We start from the raw sequence: 15,004 nt of genomic DNA on the forward strand, positions 1-15,004 counted from the left end.
CCAGAGAAAACCAGCATGCTTACTTCCAGCACTCTTTATTTTTTTTATTTTTTTTTTTAATTTTTGCTACAGCATGGAAAGCAAGCTCCAGTGGCTTCTTCTAAAGTCACAGAGGACCAGAAATGCATGTGAGGTTTCATGGGAAAGCTCATCAGGGCCTTGGATACCGTTACTTCCCTGTCTCTGCTGGGCATACCCTAAATTATGCACTTGCTGCCTTTATTTAGCAGTCATCTGGTGAGCAATGAGAAATGAGTTTGCTGGGTGTCAGCTCAATTCCTCTAAAAAACCAAAAGCCCCAGCACTTTTTCAGCTGCACCAAGCTCTGCAGACAGGTGGCAGATTAAAGGGGCCTGAACCACTCGTTATTCACAGGCCAGTCACATCCAGCTTTCCAATAGGCTTCTCTTGCTATAGCTGCAGCAGGGAAGCTGATTTGTTCTTTGAGAATGTCAGAGTTGCCATGTTTAACTCGAAACGAAAGGAAGAAAAAGAAAAACGGTTCCAGAAATGGATCATCCAGCCCACGATTCCTCTAACTATTTGCTATTCTTGCAGTCAGTTACACTGGGTCAAACAGTGGAAGAGGTAGAAGACAATCAAGTGGAAGAAATACATTTTCAGGTTCACAGTTGCTTCTAATCAAAGAGAATCCAGACTTGTGCTTAGTGGAGCAAGAATGAACAAGAGCTGGAACGTGTAAGACCCACTGAGAATTTGTAGGTGCTGTGAGGTACCATTTTCTTAAACACTAACTAGAGGAAAGAAAAAGAAAGCACATTTATTAATGGGTAGACCTGCACGTTTATCTGCCTGTTTCTGTAAGTTAGGAAGCAAGGCTTTACCAGCACTAGCATGGAAGATCTCCAAGTAAATAAATCAAAAAATAAAAAGGGCAGCCAATCGCTTTGCTAATGCTACTGGAGACCATCACATGATGTTCTCTTTCAGGCTGTCTAGACTAAACTCTGGCTGTGAGTGGGCAATGCTGATGCCTGAATTTTCAGCTTGTGAGAGAAATGCCCGTCCCTAATGAATTGCTCAATACACAGGCCGAAAAAGATGCCAAGTTCCTGTGCTCATTCCTTCCGGCAGAGCAGGGAGGGGGGAAAAGCAAGCTGCTCTTGGGCAACAATCCTTTTTGCTTTTGTCCAGACTCATCTCTTGACTACTTCTCTGCTGGACAGACATGGAGAAGCTCACGCACCTCGTCTTGTTGCTTTTGTCAGGTAAGAAAGCGTGCATGGCCTTGGGTTTCAGTTAACGGGCAGGGTAAAGGACTGGTGTAAACTTACTCTCTATCTATGCCTCATATAAGATTATTGATAATACTACAGGAAAAGACTGCACAGGCCATGAGATACAGTAGCTCTTTCTGGATGCAAAGGCATCTTCGTGGTAGCATACAGCTCTTCGGAAGACCAATAAAAACTATTATGGCTGAAGTTCGCTCTTTTCTCTTAATTTAACAAAGGGCCAGCAATGATCCAAGCGCTCACCTTTTCTCACAGGGATCCTTTTGAGTCAGAACAGGAGTCTTATGTGCCTCCTCAGAGTGAAACTGCAAAATCCTATTTGTTTGCATTTGTAGGGGGTTGAATGTAAATTGCAGCAGCTGTGGTTCAAGAGGAGGAAAATAAAATTCATTGAAGCAGGGACCTCTCCTCTGAAATCTTAGGCATCACAATAAGACGAAGAACATCTCTTGTAGAGAGCAACACTCCCAGTCTCTATTTTCAGCTTGGAGAGCAATGTCCACCTGCAATGAGAAACAAGGCACAGGATCTAGCTGGTATTCCCAGCTCAAAGCTTTCCCTCTCCAGCCAAATTTTGGAGAGACTAGATATCTGAAAGAGTGCACAGAAATGTAACAGATGCAGGCTTTGGGAGCACAGAAACCTATCTCAATTATGACAAAAATCTGAATGAACTTGGAAAAAAGTCCACTATATTTTTTCTGGAAGCAAGCAACAAGGGAGAACAAACACAAACAGTAAAGGACCTGTCAGCAGAATTGGCTGAAAAGATAATGACACAGTTTTTTCCACAGGGGCATCAGCAAATCTTTAAATGACATGATTCTGATCAAGACATTTTTGCAGCGGTGTTTCTGGTCAGTAAAAGAAGTACCTGGGGCTGCCGTGGAACTGAAGAAGCTAACTGAACTAGGGGCAAGGAAAGGTCCACAAGAGAAATAAGAGAGGGAGTTAAAATGTTTAGTTGGCTTGCACGGGACTGGACTGGACATGCAGGGAGGTAAGCCTTGACTGGAACTACCCAGTGGAGCAAAATGTCAGGATAAAGGGTTGTAGGTGTTAGATAATTGGAGAGCATAGCTCCACTTTTATGCTTTCTTCTAGAAAAGCCTGAAAGACCTTCAGTGGTTTTTTTTTGTTTGTTTGGTTGTTTTTTTTTAGTTTACAATTCACTCAGAATTTTTATGATTATTTTAAGACATGTTATTAAAAGGCTCTGCCAGCACAAAGTCCTCACAACGACTTATTTTTTAATTTACTTTTGTTTTAGCATTACTTATGGTTTCACAGAAGCCTCAAAATTTTTTCACTAGAAATACAAATACTTCCATAAATACCACGCTGCACTTCTCTCCAGAATTATTTATAGTTAAGACGGTCCCTTCTGCCTTTGCCCACCACAAAGAGGAATGGAAATTAGAAATAAGGAACTAAGGCAAAAAATAAAAATAAAAAATATATATATATAAAAATGAAGCTGAAGACCAGTTATCAACAGGATTAAAATTAAAAGGGTATTAAAAGACAGGGTGAAAACATATGCTGACTCTGGAATCAGGAGTCGGATTAAGAGGTAACCTGCTAAACAGCTAGCTGGGTACGTATTGTAGGTATCACTTTCAGCATCCGCCAAGGTTGTTTTGCTTCCCTTTGGCTGTGTAAAGCCCTTAAAATTGGGATAATCTTCATGGGCATTTACTGCAAAGGACCTTTTCCACAGCAGAGTGCACATTGGAGCCAAATCTATACTTTTGAAACATTGGGGAATCTATACCTTTGAACCTTGCTGCAGCTGTATTCAAGTAGGCAGGTCGGATGCTGCAAAATAGGGGTGTTACAGCAAGACAAATCTGAGAGTTACTCAGAAACAATTGGTCATTATTGGGTCAAGCTGTGTTTTGATGATTTGCCTGGTAAAAAGACCTTTTAAAAGCCAAGCCAGTTTGCCTGGTGCCCAGTCAATCTACTTGAATACCCAGCTTCATGCTCCTCAGAACGAGAGGAAAATGCAAGTTTATTTTTAATCCCCTAGTCATGCTGGCAAACTGCTTCCTCTTAACGGGCAGGAGCCCAACAACTACAGCAAGTGTGATGTGCTTGCGCTCCAGACTGCAATCCACAGCAGTCACCACAGGGCCAGAAGGGGAAGATGAAGGCCAAAACTGGCTGAGCTTCAGAAAATCTGCAAATATTAATGGAACGGTTACCTCAGTCCCTACCCCAAGAGCTGCCTAGCACGAGCCAGATGACACACCAGTCAAAAGGATCACTACTGACATATTTCAACAAAGTCTGAACCAAGACTCTCATGAGGGAAGCAGACAGGTGAGCCAGCCCTACAGTTGGCAGCAGTCATCATTAGAGTTGTAAAAGAGGAAAACGGCATTTGTTTAGCCTAAACACAGTGATAAGCAGTAGACGTAAAAGAGATGTGGCTCACCACTTTCTCCTTCTAGCATCCTGTGCTGCAGACAACATCACCCTGGTGTACGGAGTGGAGGGGGGGACCGTATCTATCAATTGTACCTATAACCCCTGGCAGCAGCGGTGGAGAGAAAAGAGCTGGTGCAAGCAGATCGATGAGACCAAGTGCCAACACGTGGTGAGCGCCCGCCGCTTCTGGCTGCCCTTCCTGAAGAACAGGAACGGCACCACTTCCATCAGTGACAACATCCACGAAGGGGTCCTGACGGTGACCATGAAGCGACTCAAGAAGCAGGATGCTGGGCTGTACCAGTGCAGAACTGACTACCTGGGGGAAACAAACACCTTACAGAAGGTGCAAGTGAAAGTGCTGACAGGTAGGTCCTGGGGCTCTGTGTTTCATGAGTTCCTGAGTTTTAACTTAAATTTCACGTGTCTGCAGATGTCAAGGCCTTACTTTGGTAAACATCTACTTTCCTAAGGAAGTACCATGTTTCATTGTCCCATTTTAGTTCCTAATTTACAGCAACTACTACAGACATCTAACACACATCATCTATAATTACCCAGATTAATCTCCTAGCATGCCGCTCATTGTCCAGTCTCATCTTGGTTACCTGTGCCTAACTGGGGCACTGGTTTTGTGAAACCAATGAGTATCACACAGAAACATTTGCAGACTAAACTGTTCTGTTTCTGTCTTCAGCTGTCCTGGAAACCCAAATGCCAGAGGAGCCTAGTGCTGTGCACAGCATCTCCAGGTAAGCCATAAAACTTTTTCACATGCTCTGAACTCTAACTTTCCTAGGACTAAACTAGATTAGCATCTGCAACTCCATTTGAAGCTGAGTACCACCACAGGCATATTCTCTGCCTATTCCTAATCCATGACAATTCTCGAAGCTGCTGTGTAGTTTCTAAAGGGAATGCAGTGCTTCAGGGACAGGCAAAACAAATCCTGCAAATGATAATTTAATGGTGGACTCAGCAGTGCTAGGTTAAAGCTTGGACTAGATGATCTTGCAGGTCTTTTCCACCTAAAACAGATTCTATGATTCTATAACTTATTCATACGTGAGATCTTACAGTTAAAACCTGTAACAGTTGTTCTAACCTCTGAGGCTCTGCTATGCCCAGGCACGGAGCTTGTCACATGAGATGTTACCATCTTTGCACTTTATACTACCAAAATATGTGAGCTTTTCTAAAGGTTGAACCATCCCCTTCCTGGCTAAGCCTTTTTTTTTCTTGTGCTTATGGCTCCCCATAGCATCCATCCTGAAGCTGACTTCACTGTCTTCTATGTCATTGGCGGACTCCTGGCTGTCAAGTTTGTGGTGGCCGTGCTGATCTTTTTATCATTAGCAAGAGCGGGAAAAACAGAGAGACAGAGCAGAACAACTCAACCTTGAATGAACAGCGGGTCCTCCCTTTCCCCGGTGACCTCGTAAAGCATGCACGTGATGGAATCAGCTCCTCCTCGAGAGCGCTGCTTAGAGCTGAACCAAGAGAATCGACAGGGAAATGAACATCAATCATTTTCCGGCAAAGCTTTGCCACCTGCTGTAAGAAAGAAAAGGATCACCCACGGGACATAGGTATTGACAGACCTATCGCCCTAAAGAGGGAATGTCACCATCTCACCTTCTCTCATTGCCGCTGACCAACTTTTCCCAACGCAATTGAAGTGAAATGATGCTGCCAGTAACACCTGAACCTGGTGGAAGGAGATGGAACTGGGGGCTGGGGGGAAGGAGGAACATGAAATATTTTTGTCAAGAGATCCAGCAAAGACTTATCTATGTGCAGAGACGCTTCCCCAAACATGGTAAAGGTGACAGAGCTCTGCTCCATTTTCTCCCAGCTCAGTGCCAGGCCAGACAATGCTTTGCTGTAAATGAAAGTACAGATAGGCCAGTGAACATAAACAGGAGTTCAGGTAATGCAGCTCAACCACCGTGTGTTCTTGTGGAACTCATGAATGCACACATAAACAATGTAAAAATTTTAAGACATTGTTCTGTCAAAATTCCCCAAGGAACTTTTGATTTATTGAAGAGCTAATATCTTTTTTCAGCATGTCCTATACGTCTACAAAACTGCTGAGCGCTTCTTCCAAAAGCATGAAATATAACCAGAAGTGTATGGTTTGTACTGAAAGCCAGTATTAGTGTCTAGAAATCAGTTTTGTAACTGAGATTCCACCCTCTAATGATGACGGACCTTTTTGCCGTGTTTACGGCAATGCAGTGCTCTGCTGTCACCTCTAGTCACTGCTAGTAACTGCTCCATACCACCAGGCACTTATTCCAGAAACTTACCTTCAGCATCATTCCACTGGGGTCTGGATTGAGACCCGTCAGCGTGATGTTATTTCACGGTACTGCCAGGTGACAGCTTCTCTTTTCCCAAGGTGACCAGCCCCCACAGATTTCCTCTGGCAGAATGGATCCTTAGTGGACAGTCGGTGTGGAAAGAGATGCGGAACTGCAGAATGTAACAGAAAGGGATGTGAAGGCTACGCACAACCCTGAGCCTGCTTCCTCATTTCTCAAGTGAAATGTTCAAAGCATGAACTCTTTATACTTCTCCCTGCCTTTCATCTACTTTCTCAAGGGGATGTTACCAACACGATCATTGTTTATCACTCCCCCAAATGAAGCTGCATTTAACTGCCCAAAGACCCCAAACCCAAGGCCATTCACACGTATTTCTTTGCATTGCCTACAAAGCTAAATAAAAAACTGATTATCTTACTTAATGTGGATTCATGATAAAGGGTGGAGTACCCCGACTCACAATACATCACCCAGACAAACGGTACCACTTAGAACATGCCGGCACGTTTATAGTGTACAGAAGTGCCCCAGGACACCTGGGCAGGTTGGCAGGTCAAGCCTGCTCCATTTAGCACCGTTTAGATGAGCTCCATTTAGACTCTAAAACCAGACCAGGCTGTTCATGGTTGTGCTCTAAGTTAATTTCCTCTGCTTCCACAGGGTAAATTAGCCCGTATACAGCCGCACAGCACTGCAGCTGTACTAATGCAAATCTAGCTTTAACATTCCTGGGTGGCACTGTAGTGCCCAGTGTAGAGATGAGCAGTAAAGCAAGGGAATCACAGCTCTAGCCAGGAGGCTTAGGTCCTAATTCCAGATCTAACCTGTTGAGAAACCTCATACAAGGCTGCCCACTGCTTCCGTGATGTTGGGAGAATGTAATGCTTGTTCTCTAGCACTGTACAAGCTCTTTGGGAACAAGGATACAAAACTTGCATCTATGTGCAAAACAGCAGGAAGAATGAACACATCCTACTGAAAGCTGCTCTGTAGTATATCAAGGTGGCCCTAGAGACCAAAAATATCCATTTCTTTCACAGCCACACAGCATGGTTGCTAAATACGGCTATCTAGAAAACAATATACTTAAAGCAAAAAAACAGCCAGTAAACATGGTGCAGCCTTCCCACATGGGAAGTAATATTAAGACTGTGGTTAAAAGATGTTCTTAGTGACTCCAAACTGGCATCACTAGGCAGCAGATGACTGTAAATGACAAAGCAAGTTAGCTTCCCCTACACCAGAGAATTCCTCAGTGATAAAGAAGATCTGGGATAATTTTTTTCTCCGTGCCCTAAACCACTTTGTACTTCAGAATGGGCGGTTTTCCAGCCCTGCTGCTCTTGCTGGCACTACCAGGTAAGGCTCAGAGACTTCTTATTTCTCCAGGGAACAGGGTACTTTCTGTGCTGTTGTGTGCACTGCACACTCTTATTTGCACTTTTTATTCAGGCCATCTATGGCCAGACACAGAATAAGACTGCCAGATGTCAATGAGGGACTACAAGGGGAGGACATATTCAGCCTGAAATGTGCTTATTTTAATTATACAAGCTTTTGGCTTCTCATTTTTCTTTACAGTAGTTTGTTAGTTTGTCCAGAAATTAATTTTATGAGGGATACTTGGCAATCTCTGACCTTCTTAGACCTTTCTCTCCCACCACTGAAGCATTCTTAGTCTGAAATCACCTAGCATATGGGGAGGGGAATCTGTGTTGCTTTCTCCAGATACGTGATGGATGAGGTATTGTGAGCAATGTCAGACAGGCTAGCTGCTGTTTGCTTTCTTACTGCCAATAAATACTGAGTCCACAGAGAGGAACAATCTGAATAACAATGGAAAAAGGGTAGTGGCTCCCTTTTTCTAGGCTAGGCATGGATGTTTATTTATGCAAACCTGCAGAGTTAAATAACTCTTCTCACAGTCCCAGCAGTATTAGTGGTATAACGTAAGAAAAAGTGGCACACTAAGCTGAGATTAGTTCTAGCATCAATTTTCTTTTTTTTTTGAAAGGATCATGCATGCCAGGAGAGGACACACACGTGTTTCTGCACGTAGAGGGAGACTCCTTCAGAGCTAACTGTTCATATGATGTGCACAAGCATTTACGTGAGTAGAAATTCTGGTGCAAGGAGCTATCAGAAAGATATTGTCCAGTCTTACCCTTGAGTTTCCCTTCAGAAGAAGGGATTAATCCTAACCGTGCACGGCACCGTTCAGCTGAAAGACTTTGGAGGCGGCTGGTTTTCTGTTATCATGGCAGCACTTCGAAGAGCGGATTCTGGCACATACCAGTGTGGAGTCTGGGTAGATCTGAAGCAAATTTTGCTGCAAAGAATACAGATGGTGGTTTCACCTAAGGGTGAGCTATGAGGTCAACAGAGCCAACAACCAAAATAAATCAAGAATGATGCGTCATTTCCAGTTTTTTTTCCATAGCAAAGTATGGTGTATCTAGTCACAGAGATTCCACTAGAGATTATCAAGGGCAATAAGAAACCATAATATGTATCTGCATGTATCTAGAGGCAGAAATGGCCAAGAAATTATTTTTTCCATATGAAATCAAAGAGCATCAAAGGGAAAGAAATCATTATTTAAAAAATTACCATCAAAAAAAATAACAAAATTTTGTGGGATTATACTCATCAGAAACAAATGGGTTTAGGTTTGGGACAGACAAGTTGATGAAAACTAAAAAAAAAATACTTTTTTTTTTTGTACAAAATCTTCCATTTTGTTAAAAGCATTTCCCAGTCACAGAGCCCTTTCACATAGAAAGGCTTTGATAACTCAAGTAGCTGACTTGAGAGATGGAGCAACACCCTCCTAAATTGAACACAGCGCAGAGGTAGCTCCATGTCACAGCAGCTGGGGAATTTGACAGCAATGACAGCCCTGGAACTTGATACCATGGCCGGTAACTTCCACGTCTTCTGCCAGTTCTCTTTGTGCTGGTGTTTGCTCTGCTCCTTTGTTGGGTGAGATGTGTGCTGTTGTGGGGATTGCATTTTCCTGTCTTTTGCCCCTCTGACGAATCACCACTCTGTTGTCTCTAGAACCTGTAACAATATTTGCAAAAAAAGGGAAATCCCTGTTCCTTCATTGCTCCTATTCTGTGACAGCCAACGTTGGGAAGCTTCAGCATTTTATGTGGTGCAAAATGGTGTCCCGAGCTAGATGTCAACCTATTATCAGAGCTAACGCTGATCAAAGTATCATTAAAGTAGGAAGGACTGAAATGATGAATGACTTCACAAGGAAAATGATTAGAGTGTGGCTGAAAAATCTCCAGCTTAATGACTCAGGCGAATACCATCTTGAGAGCCATTTCCAGGGGAGAAACAAACTACTGAAGAGGATCATGCTGAAAGTTTTGGGTGAGTTAATCAAAGAATTAATGATGATCTTCTAAAAGTCAGCAGTTTCTTAGTACTTGACAAGAAAGACTCCAGGTCAACGTTAAAGAGGTCTCTTCTGAGCCTTGAAATTTCCTGAGACACAGATAATTCCTGAATTTCCTTTCTTACACAGATTTTTTGATACATACTAATGGTAGAAATTGCAGCCAATTCTTGGGAGGGAGGCAGTCTGGTTTGGCTTCATTGACTAATGAAATTTAACATTCACATCAGCAGATGAAACAGACTCCAAGAGATCTGAACATTTACCTGCATTTCCACCTGAGTTCACCTTTTTATAACTGTTCATTAATAAACTTTTCTATTTGCTTTCAAACTTTACTTCTTCTGCTTTTAGCTGGTGCAGAAAGCAGCAAAACAGAAGATGCTTGGTGGAAGCTATTTGATTTTTCTGACAACTGAAAAATGTGGAGGGAAGGGGAAATCACAAGATTTCTTTTTTAAGAAAAAGATCACAAGATATTTTTTTTCTAAAATGCTTCCTTTCTAACAGCATTCAATTGCAACTCAATTTTTACATCAGTTTCTAAAATGGTATGAATTTTCATGGCTTACCTATCCCTTCTACAAAACTTAACCCCGACAGTAGCTGTCCTTTCCCTTTGATTTGTCACAGAACCCAAACTTATAAGGGGAGCAGAAACCACCAGTCTTTTACCCATCCGCACGTGGTATAATCATCAAATAAGTAGGTTTTCCATGGCGTGATGAAATTCAGTAGGAAATATTTTGCAAGAATGAAAAAAAAAAAAACACAAACAAACAGAGGACTATAATCCAAAGGGAAGAAAACTGGACTCACAGGATGTCTGTTCCTGTCCAGCTAGCTACTAGCTGTCTGGCTGGGCCTACACCTGATGTTTTCATTTAGATTCATTGATAATAGGTACTATTGAACAACCTAAACAAAACTCCCAGATCCTTCTTGAGAAACTGGATGATCCCATTCCAGTGACTCTGCTGCATTAATAAACCTTCTTCTGCGGGTAAATAGCACAGGAGGAATATCTTTGTGCACAATGTCATGGGTAACAAACAAGCAATAACTCCAGAGCATCCTATCAACCTGCAAAGCAGGATTTTTAAGCATGAGAGAAAGTCACCAGGGATGGATCAATGTGGGAAAATCACCTGCTCTTGTGTTTTTTTTTCAAGGGGAAAACTGGAAACTGGATGCCAGCCCCACAGATGCCAGCAAAAAGGACCAGAGGTAAAAGCAAAGATTCCCAGGCTCTAATCGTGGCAATCTGGATGCAGTGCAGGATTTGAGGGGTGCTGTCACAAACAGCTGAAACTTTCACATGCACACATACACGTAGGCTTCCGTTTCTCTGCCATGGGGTTTGGACCAACCTCCCCAAGTCCCATAAAAAGCTGCAGAAGTCTCCTATTGGTTTCAGGAGCACCAGGAGAGGTCTCTTGAAGATGCCCGATTTAACTGCATCCTTCCTTTCTACACGGTTAAAAGGGACAACCATATGGCCTGTGCAATGCTACAATGATTCTGCCTCTGGTACAAGCAGACCAGCCTAAGACCAACCCCATCTAAACCACACGGCATGTTAGATGAGAGTTATTACCAGACCTGATCAAAAGAGACCCTCATAATGATCCTGATCAAAGACAGATCATGAGAAGGGCAACTGCATCCTTATGAGGGATGCCTTTGAGCTCTAGTAGCACTGCAACTGATTGCAGGAAGAGATTTCAAGCTTCTGAATATGCCCCAGGCTTGCCAAGTGCCAAAGAAAATACAGCTGAGATGGATCCTTTGTGTCTGTAGACCAGTACTGACCACCCAGAACCAAACTTGTTTAGAGACAGCACGCTGAATTTTTATCCTGGAACCATACTCCATTTTCCAACACACAAAATCCCCTTCCAAATTAGCCTAATCACCTCTCATGCTGTAAATAGTAATGGAGATACCATGCTTTTCCTTGCAGGACTCGTTATACTGTCATGGTGCTGAGTTCCTTCCTGGCTACAACTGCCCTTATTGCTACTGTTACCCTCCTTGTCACCAGCTACATCAGAAGGAAAAGGGCAGGTAAAGCTCTCTAATCCTCTTCTCTATTTTTCCCTGCCCCTAGGACCTGGTTTCACACTACCCTGAATGCCAGTAAGGTTTATTTGTAGTATCATTGCAAAGGGAGGAAACAAGACCAAGCTGAGAGAAATGCAACATGTGAGCTAAATGTCAGGGACGGAAGAGTGGGGGCAATCATTTTTAAGATGAAAAGGTAAAGGCGTGGTTCTGCACTCAAAGGAGATTCTGTTATTTGCGGCAGGAAAAGGGATGGACTTTAGCAGACATCCTGATTTCAGAAAAGGAGTGCTGCAGGTAAGAGAGCATCAGAAATCCCTCATTCCTGGTGCTTTGTTTGATCTCTGTCACGCAGAGATGCTGGCTCTGTGCTTACCACTCAAGGCAATTACAAAGCACACGATACCACACATCCTACAGCGAACACGTAGCATCCGCTCAAGCTAGCAGACTGCAGCCAGCAGTCTGTGTTTGTGATTGCCCACATGTGGCTGCAGAGCAGACACAACCTGACTTGGTTATTTGGCTAAGTCATAACCCCTCTGCATGTTTTTATTTACAACACTCAGAAAAAAAAAAAAAGCAATATATAATTTTGAAAGTTCGCTGGCCTTGAACCTTTAGTAAGATCAACAAAGTTTCTCATCAAAGGAAAAATCTGCTAGCCGCAACCCCCCTAAATATTCTGTGTGTTAACTGTTGCTGCGCCTTTCTACCAGTCCCTTAAGACTTAGGAAGCAGAGTTTGGTGTAAAAGAAGTTTCCCAAACTTCTCTGAGCACGCTTTCTTTTTTCTCCAGCATCCTCTCCCCTCTTCCCCAGCTTCATGATATGAGGCGAAAATATCTGTAATTTTAAGTGAGCTGAGACTAACATTCATAACCAAAAAATGGTGAATTCCTTTTCAACTTCTCACTCTTCACGCCTTTTCAGAAGGATGGAAGAAAAAAAGCAAGTAGAACTTCAGATGGGGATAAGAATGACTGCACAACATATGCTGTCTTAAGGCACCAACCTCCACCAAAGCCTGAAGATGTTACATATGTCAATGTACAGCCTTCACCAAAAGTTCTCTTCCACCTTGAAGAACCACCAGGGAACTCAGCTTTCTCAGGGCCTGTAGAATATGCTACTGTTTTCTTCAGAGCCGCAGCTCCACGTTCTGGAATTGAAAAAGAGAAAAACAGGTTCACCTAAACGAAGCAGCACAAAGCCTTGGGTTTATTCATAGAATTTTGCTGAACTGGGCTTAGAAACAATCCATTTGTAACCAGCTGCTGAAGCTGGGTACACACGGGATTGCCCGGATGAAAGCTGCTGAAAGGATGAGACACATGGATGCACAAACCTTCCCTGAAAAAATAACCACAATTTTCCAATAGTGCAGCATCACAATTCAGCTATTAGTAAGTAAACGTAGTGGAAGGCTGTAGTATATTTGCTTTCTCTAAATTACTCTATTTTTAAACAATGAACGACTCTAAACCCAAATACAGGAAACAGATTCTCTCTCATGGCAACAGATCCAGTGCCACAGCCAGCAATGGGCTTTGAGATACGGGAGCATGACACTTCCTTCTAGAGTTTTAACTTCAACAACACATATAAATAGTTGCATATAAAATGTTAATTATTGCCCATGCTTATTAGGTCCAAATCAGCGAAGTGGTAAAGCATCTGCTGAATTTTAGCAGGTAAAATTGTTTCATGTATTTCAGAGAGTCAAGGAAACATGTTTAGTTTTGTTGAAAAATTTGTCTACATTATATGTCTTCAGTTTGAACATACAAGTGCAGATTTTAGACTGTATGTATAACTTTGGATTTCCTCCCTTCCGTGCTTGTTTATTAATGCTACACTCATGCTACAGTATAAATCTGTCTTGACTGTACTACATATTACACACATTTTGATCAAATTCCTGAATCCTGCTATCATAGTGATATGTACAAACATCCACTAAGGATTATGGATAACTCCCAAAACTCAGCTAAAATTCTCATCTTAATCCTGTGAGTTGGGCCCAAAGCTGCTAAATAAGGCACAAAAATGGCTTTAATTTGTTGATATTAAGGTTGGAAGAAGCACCAGCTTAGGTACTGCGTGGCACGGAAAAAAAGGAATGTGGAAAGGCAGAGATGTCCACGAATCATATCATGTAAATGTAAACTTCATCTTGCCTGTGGGTTCTGGTCCAGTTCTGAGGACAGAGAGATGGAGCGAGGAGAGGGGAGAGAAGAAGGAACTTCTGTTGCCTGGTCTGATGTGGCTACAGGACATCAGGCACTTTACAACTGTATCTGAGATTATTTTGTCTCTCTATTGCAGATTATCTAAAAAATAAAACTAAAATAACATAAAATAATAGCTAACAAAATCATTTTTTCCCTTCCTAAACAGGCTTACATGATGGCATCCTTCACTTCCTATACTGACTTCCTGTTTTCTCTTCTTGCTTCTTTTTTTTTCTTTCTTTCTCACCACTGCCTTCACTAACTGCCTCAGGACTTACTGACTGACGTCCTTATGTTTTGGGGCATTTCTGAGACAGCAAAAGCATTTGTGTGGGGACCATACCATTAAGGTCTGAATTACACACACCAGGAAAGACAAATAATTAATATAATAAGCTTCAATATACAAATTCTATTCCTTATTTAACCTCTTTGATTCTTTGAATGCAATTGAACTTTTTATGCATAAATTCTTCACCTAGGCAATGACACACACAATAAAGGCCCTGAAGGCCTCAGATCTTTAAAGAATAGAAGTTAAACAACTAAGTCATGATAGCAAGGCTTATTGGTACACACTTCTGGTCTACAAAGCTGTAGATAACCTGATATCATATGGTGAAATTGAGGGTGTTTCTAGATATAGTTTATCTCTACAGATTGCACCAGTCCTCTGTCACAAAACACAAATACGTAACTGGCTGTTTTAAAAAAAAGACACAAGAAATATTCTCAAATCTTTCCAAATTTGTAACATCTTACAGGTATTTTCCCTCTGTGTAAATGAAGGAGACTTGCTAGTCATTTGACCTGCCTACAACAAAGGCAGCATTGTTGGAACAACTAATTTGCGTTGGCACATTTGGTACTTAGTTAGCATCAGCAGCACACTTATCCACTTCTGCTATAGCCAGCTGTTGAATTCAGGAGCACTCTAAGTTGTGTACAAGCAGCCTCTGGACATCTGGGACATTACAAACCTGAACGTGTCTTCAGATAAGCCTGACAGAAACATCTACTCAGTGACCCTGCTCTGTATTAGCTGCTGAATAGCGATGTAGAGTTGCACGTGGCTAATGTCTCACGTATCCTCCCAGCTTATCTTTCATTTGACGGTAGCAGGAAATAAATTTGCAACATTCTAGGAACTGGGCATATGAGATAGGTAGGGCACAGTGGACAGGATGTAAGAGGACAGGAGTTTTTTTTCTAAGACGGAGGCTATCTGTCAATACTTTCCACTCCAGTGCCTCCAGACATCTCCTCTGTCCTTTTCCAGGAG

The 15,004-nt window shown here is 42.3% G+C and overlaps 2 protein-coding genes across 5 annotated transcripts; both read left to right on the plus strand.

Moving 5' to 3' along the window:
* The first annotated feature begins 994 nt into the window (after positions 1-994).
* LOC310886960 (triggering receptor expressed on myeloid cells 2-like) lies at positions 995-6,441 on the plus strand. Its single transcript, XM_083812264.1, is given in 5 exon segments — positions 995-1,229; positions 3,713-4,057; positions 4,387-4,441; positions 4,951-5,029; positions 5,032-6,441. Coding segments are annotated over 5 exon segments (696 nt in total). The 5' UTR covers positions 995-1,189; the 3' UTR covers positions 5,209-6,441.
* A 122-nt stretch (positions 6,442-6,563) lies between these two features.
* Positions 6,564-14,078, plus strand: LOC310886959 (uncharacterized protein). Of its 4 annotated transcripts, none has more exons than XM_083812260.1 (7): positions 6,564-7,378; positions 8,034-8,129; positions 9,080-9,400; positions 10,598-10,652; positions 11,389-11,492; positions 11,734-11,786; positions 12,422-14,078. In XM_083812260.1, the coding sequence occupies exons 1-7, from the start codon at positions 7,336-7,338 to the stop codon at positions 12,683-12,685; spliced, it is 936 nt and encodes a 311-aa protein (XP_083668386.1). In that variant the 5' UTR covers positions 6,564-7,335; the 3' UTR covers positions 12,686-14,078. The 4 variants fall into 4 exon arrangements, with proteins under 4 accessions (XP_083668386.1, XP_083668387.1, XP_083668389.1 ...); XM_083812261.1 differs by having other exon boundaries at positions 9,251-9,400; XM_083812262.1 differs by having other exon boundaries at positions 7,340-7,378; positions 8,034-8,382; positions 9,251-9,400.
* Positions 14,079-15,004: the final 926 nt, after the last annotated feature.

Source organism: Anser anser (assembly GCF_964211835.1).
Source record: "Anser anser genome assembly, chromosome: 27".
Classification (NCBI taxonomy): Eukaryota; Metazoa; Chordata; class Aves; order Anseriformes; family Anatidae; genus Anser; species Anser anser.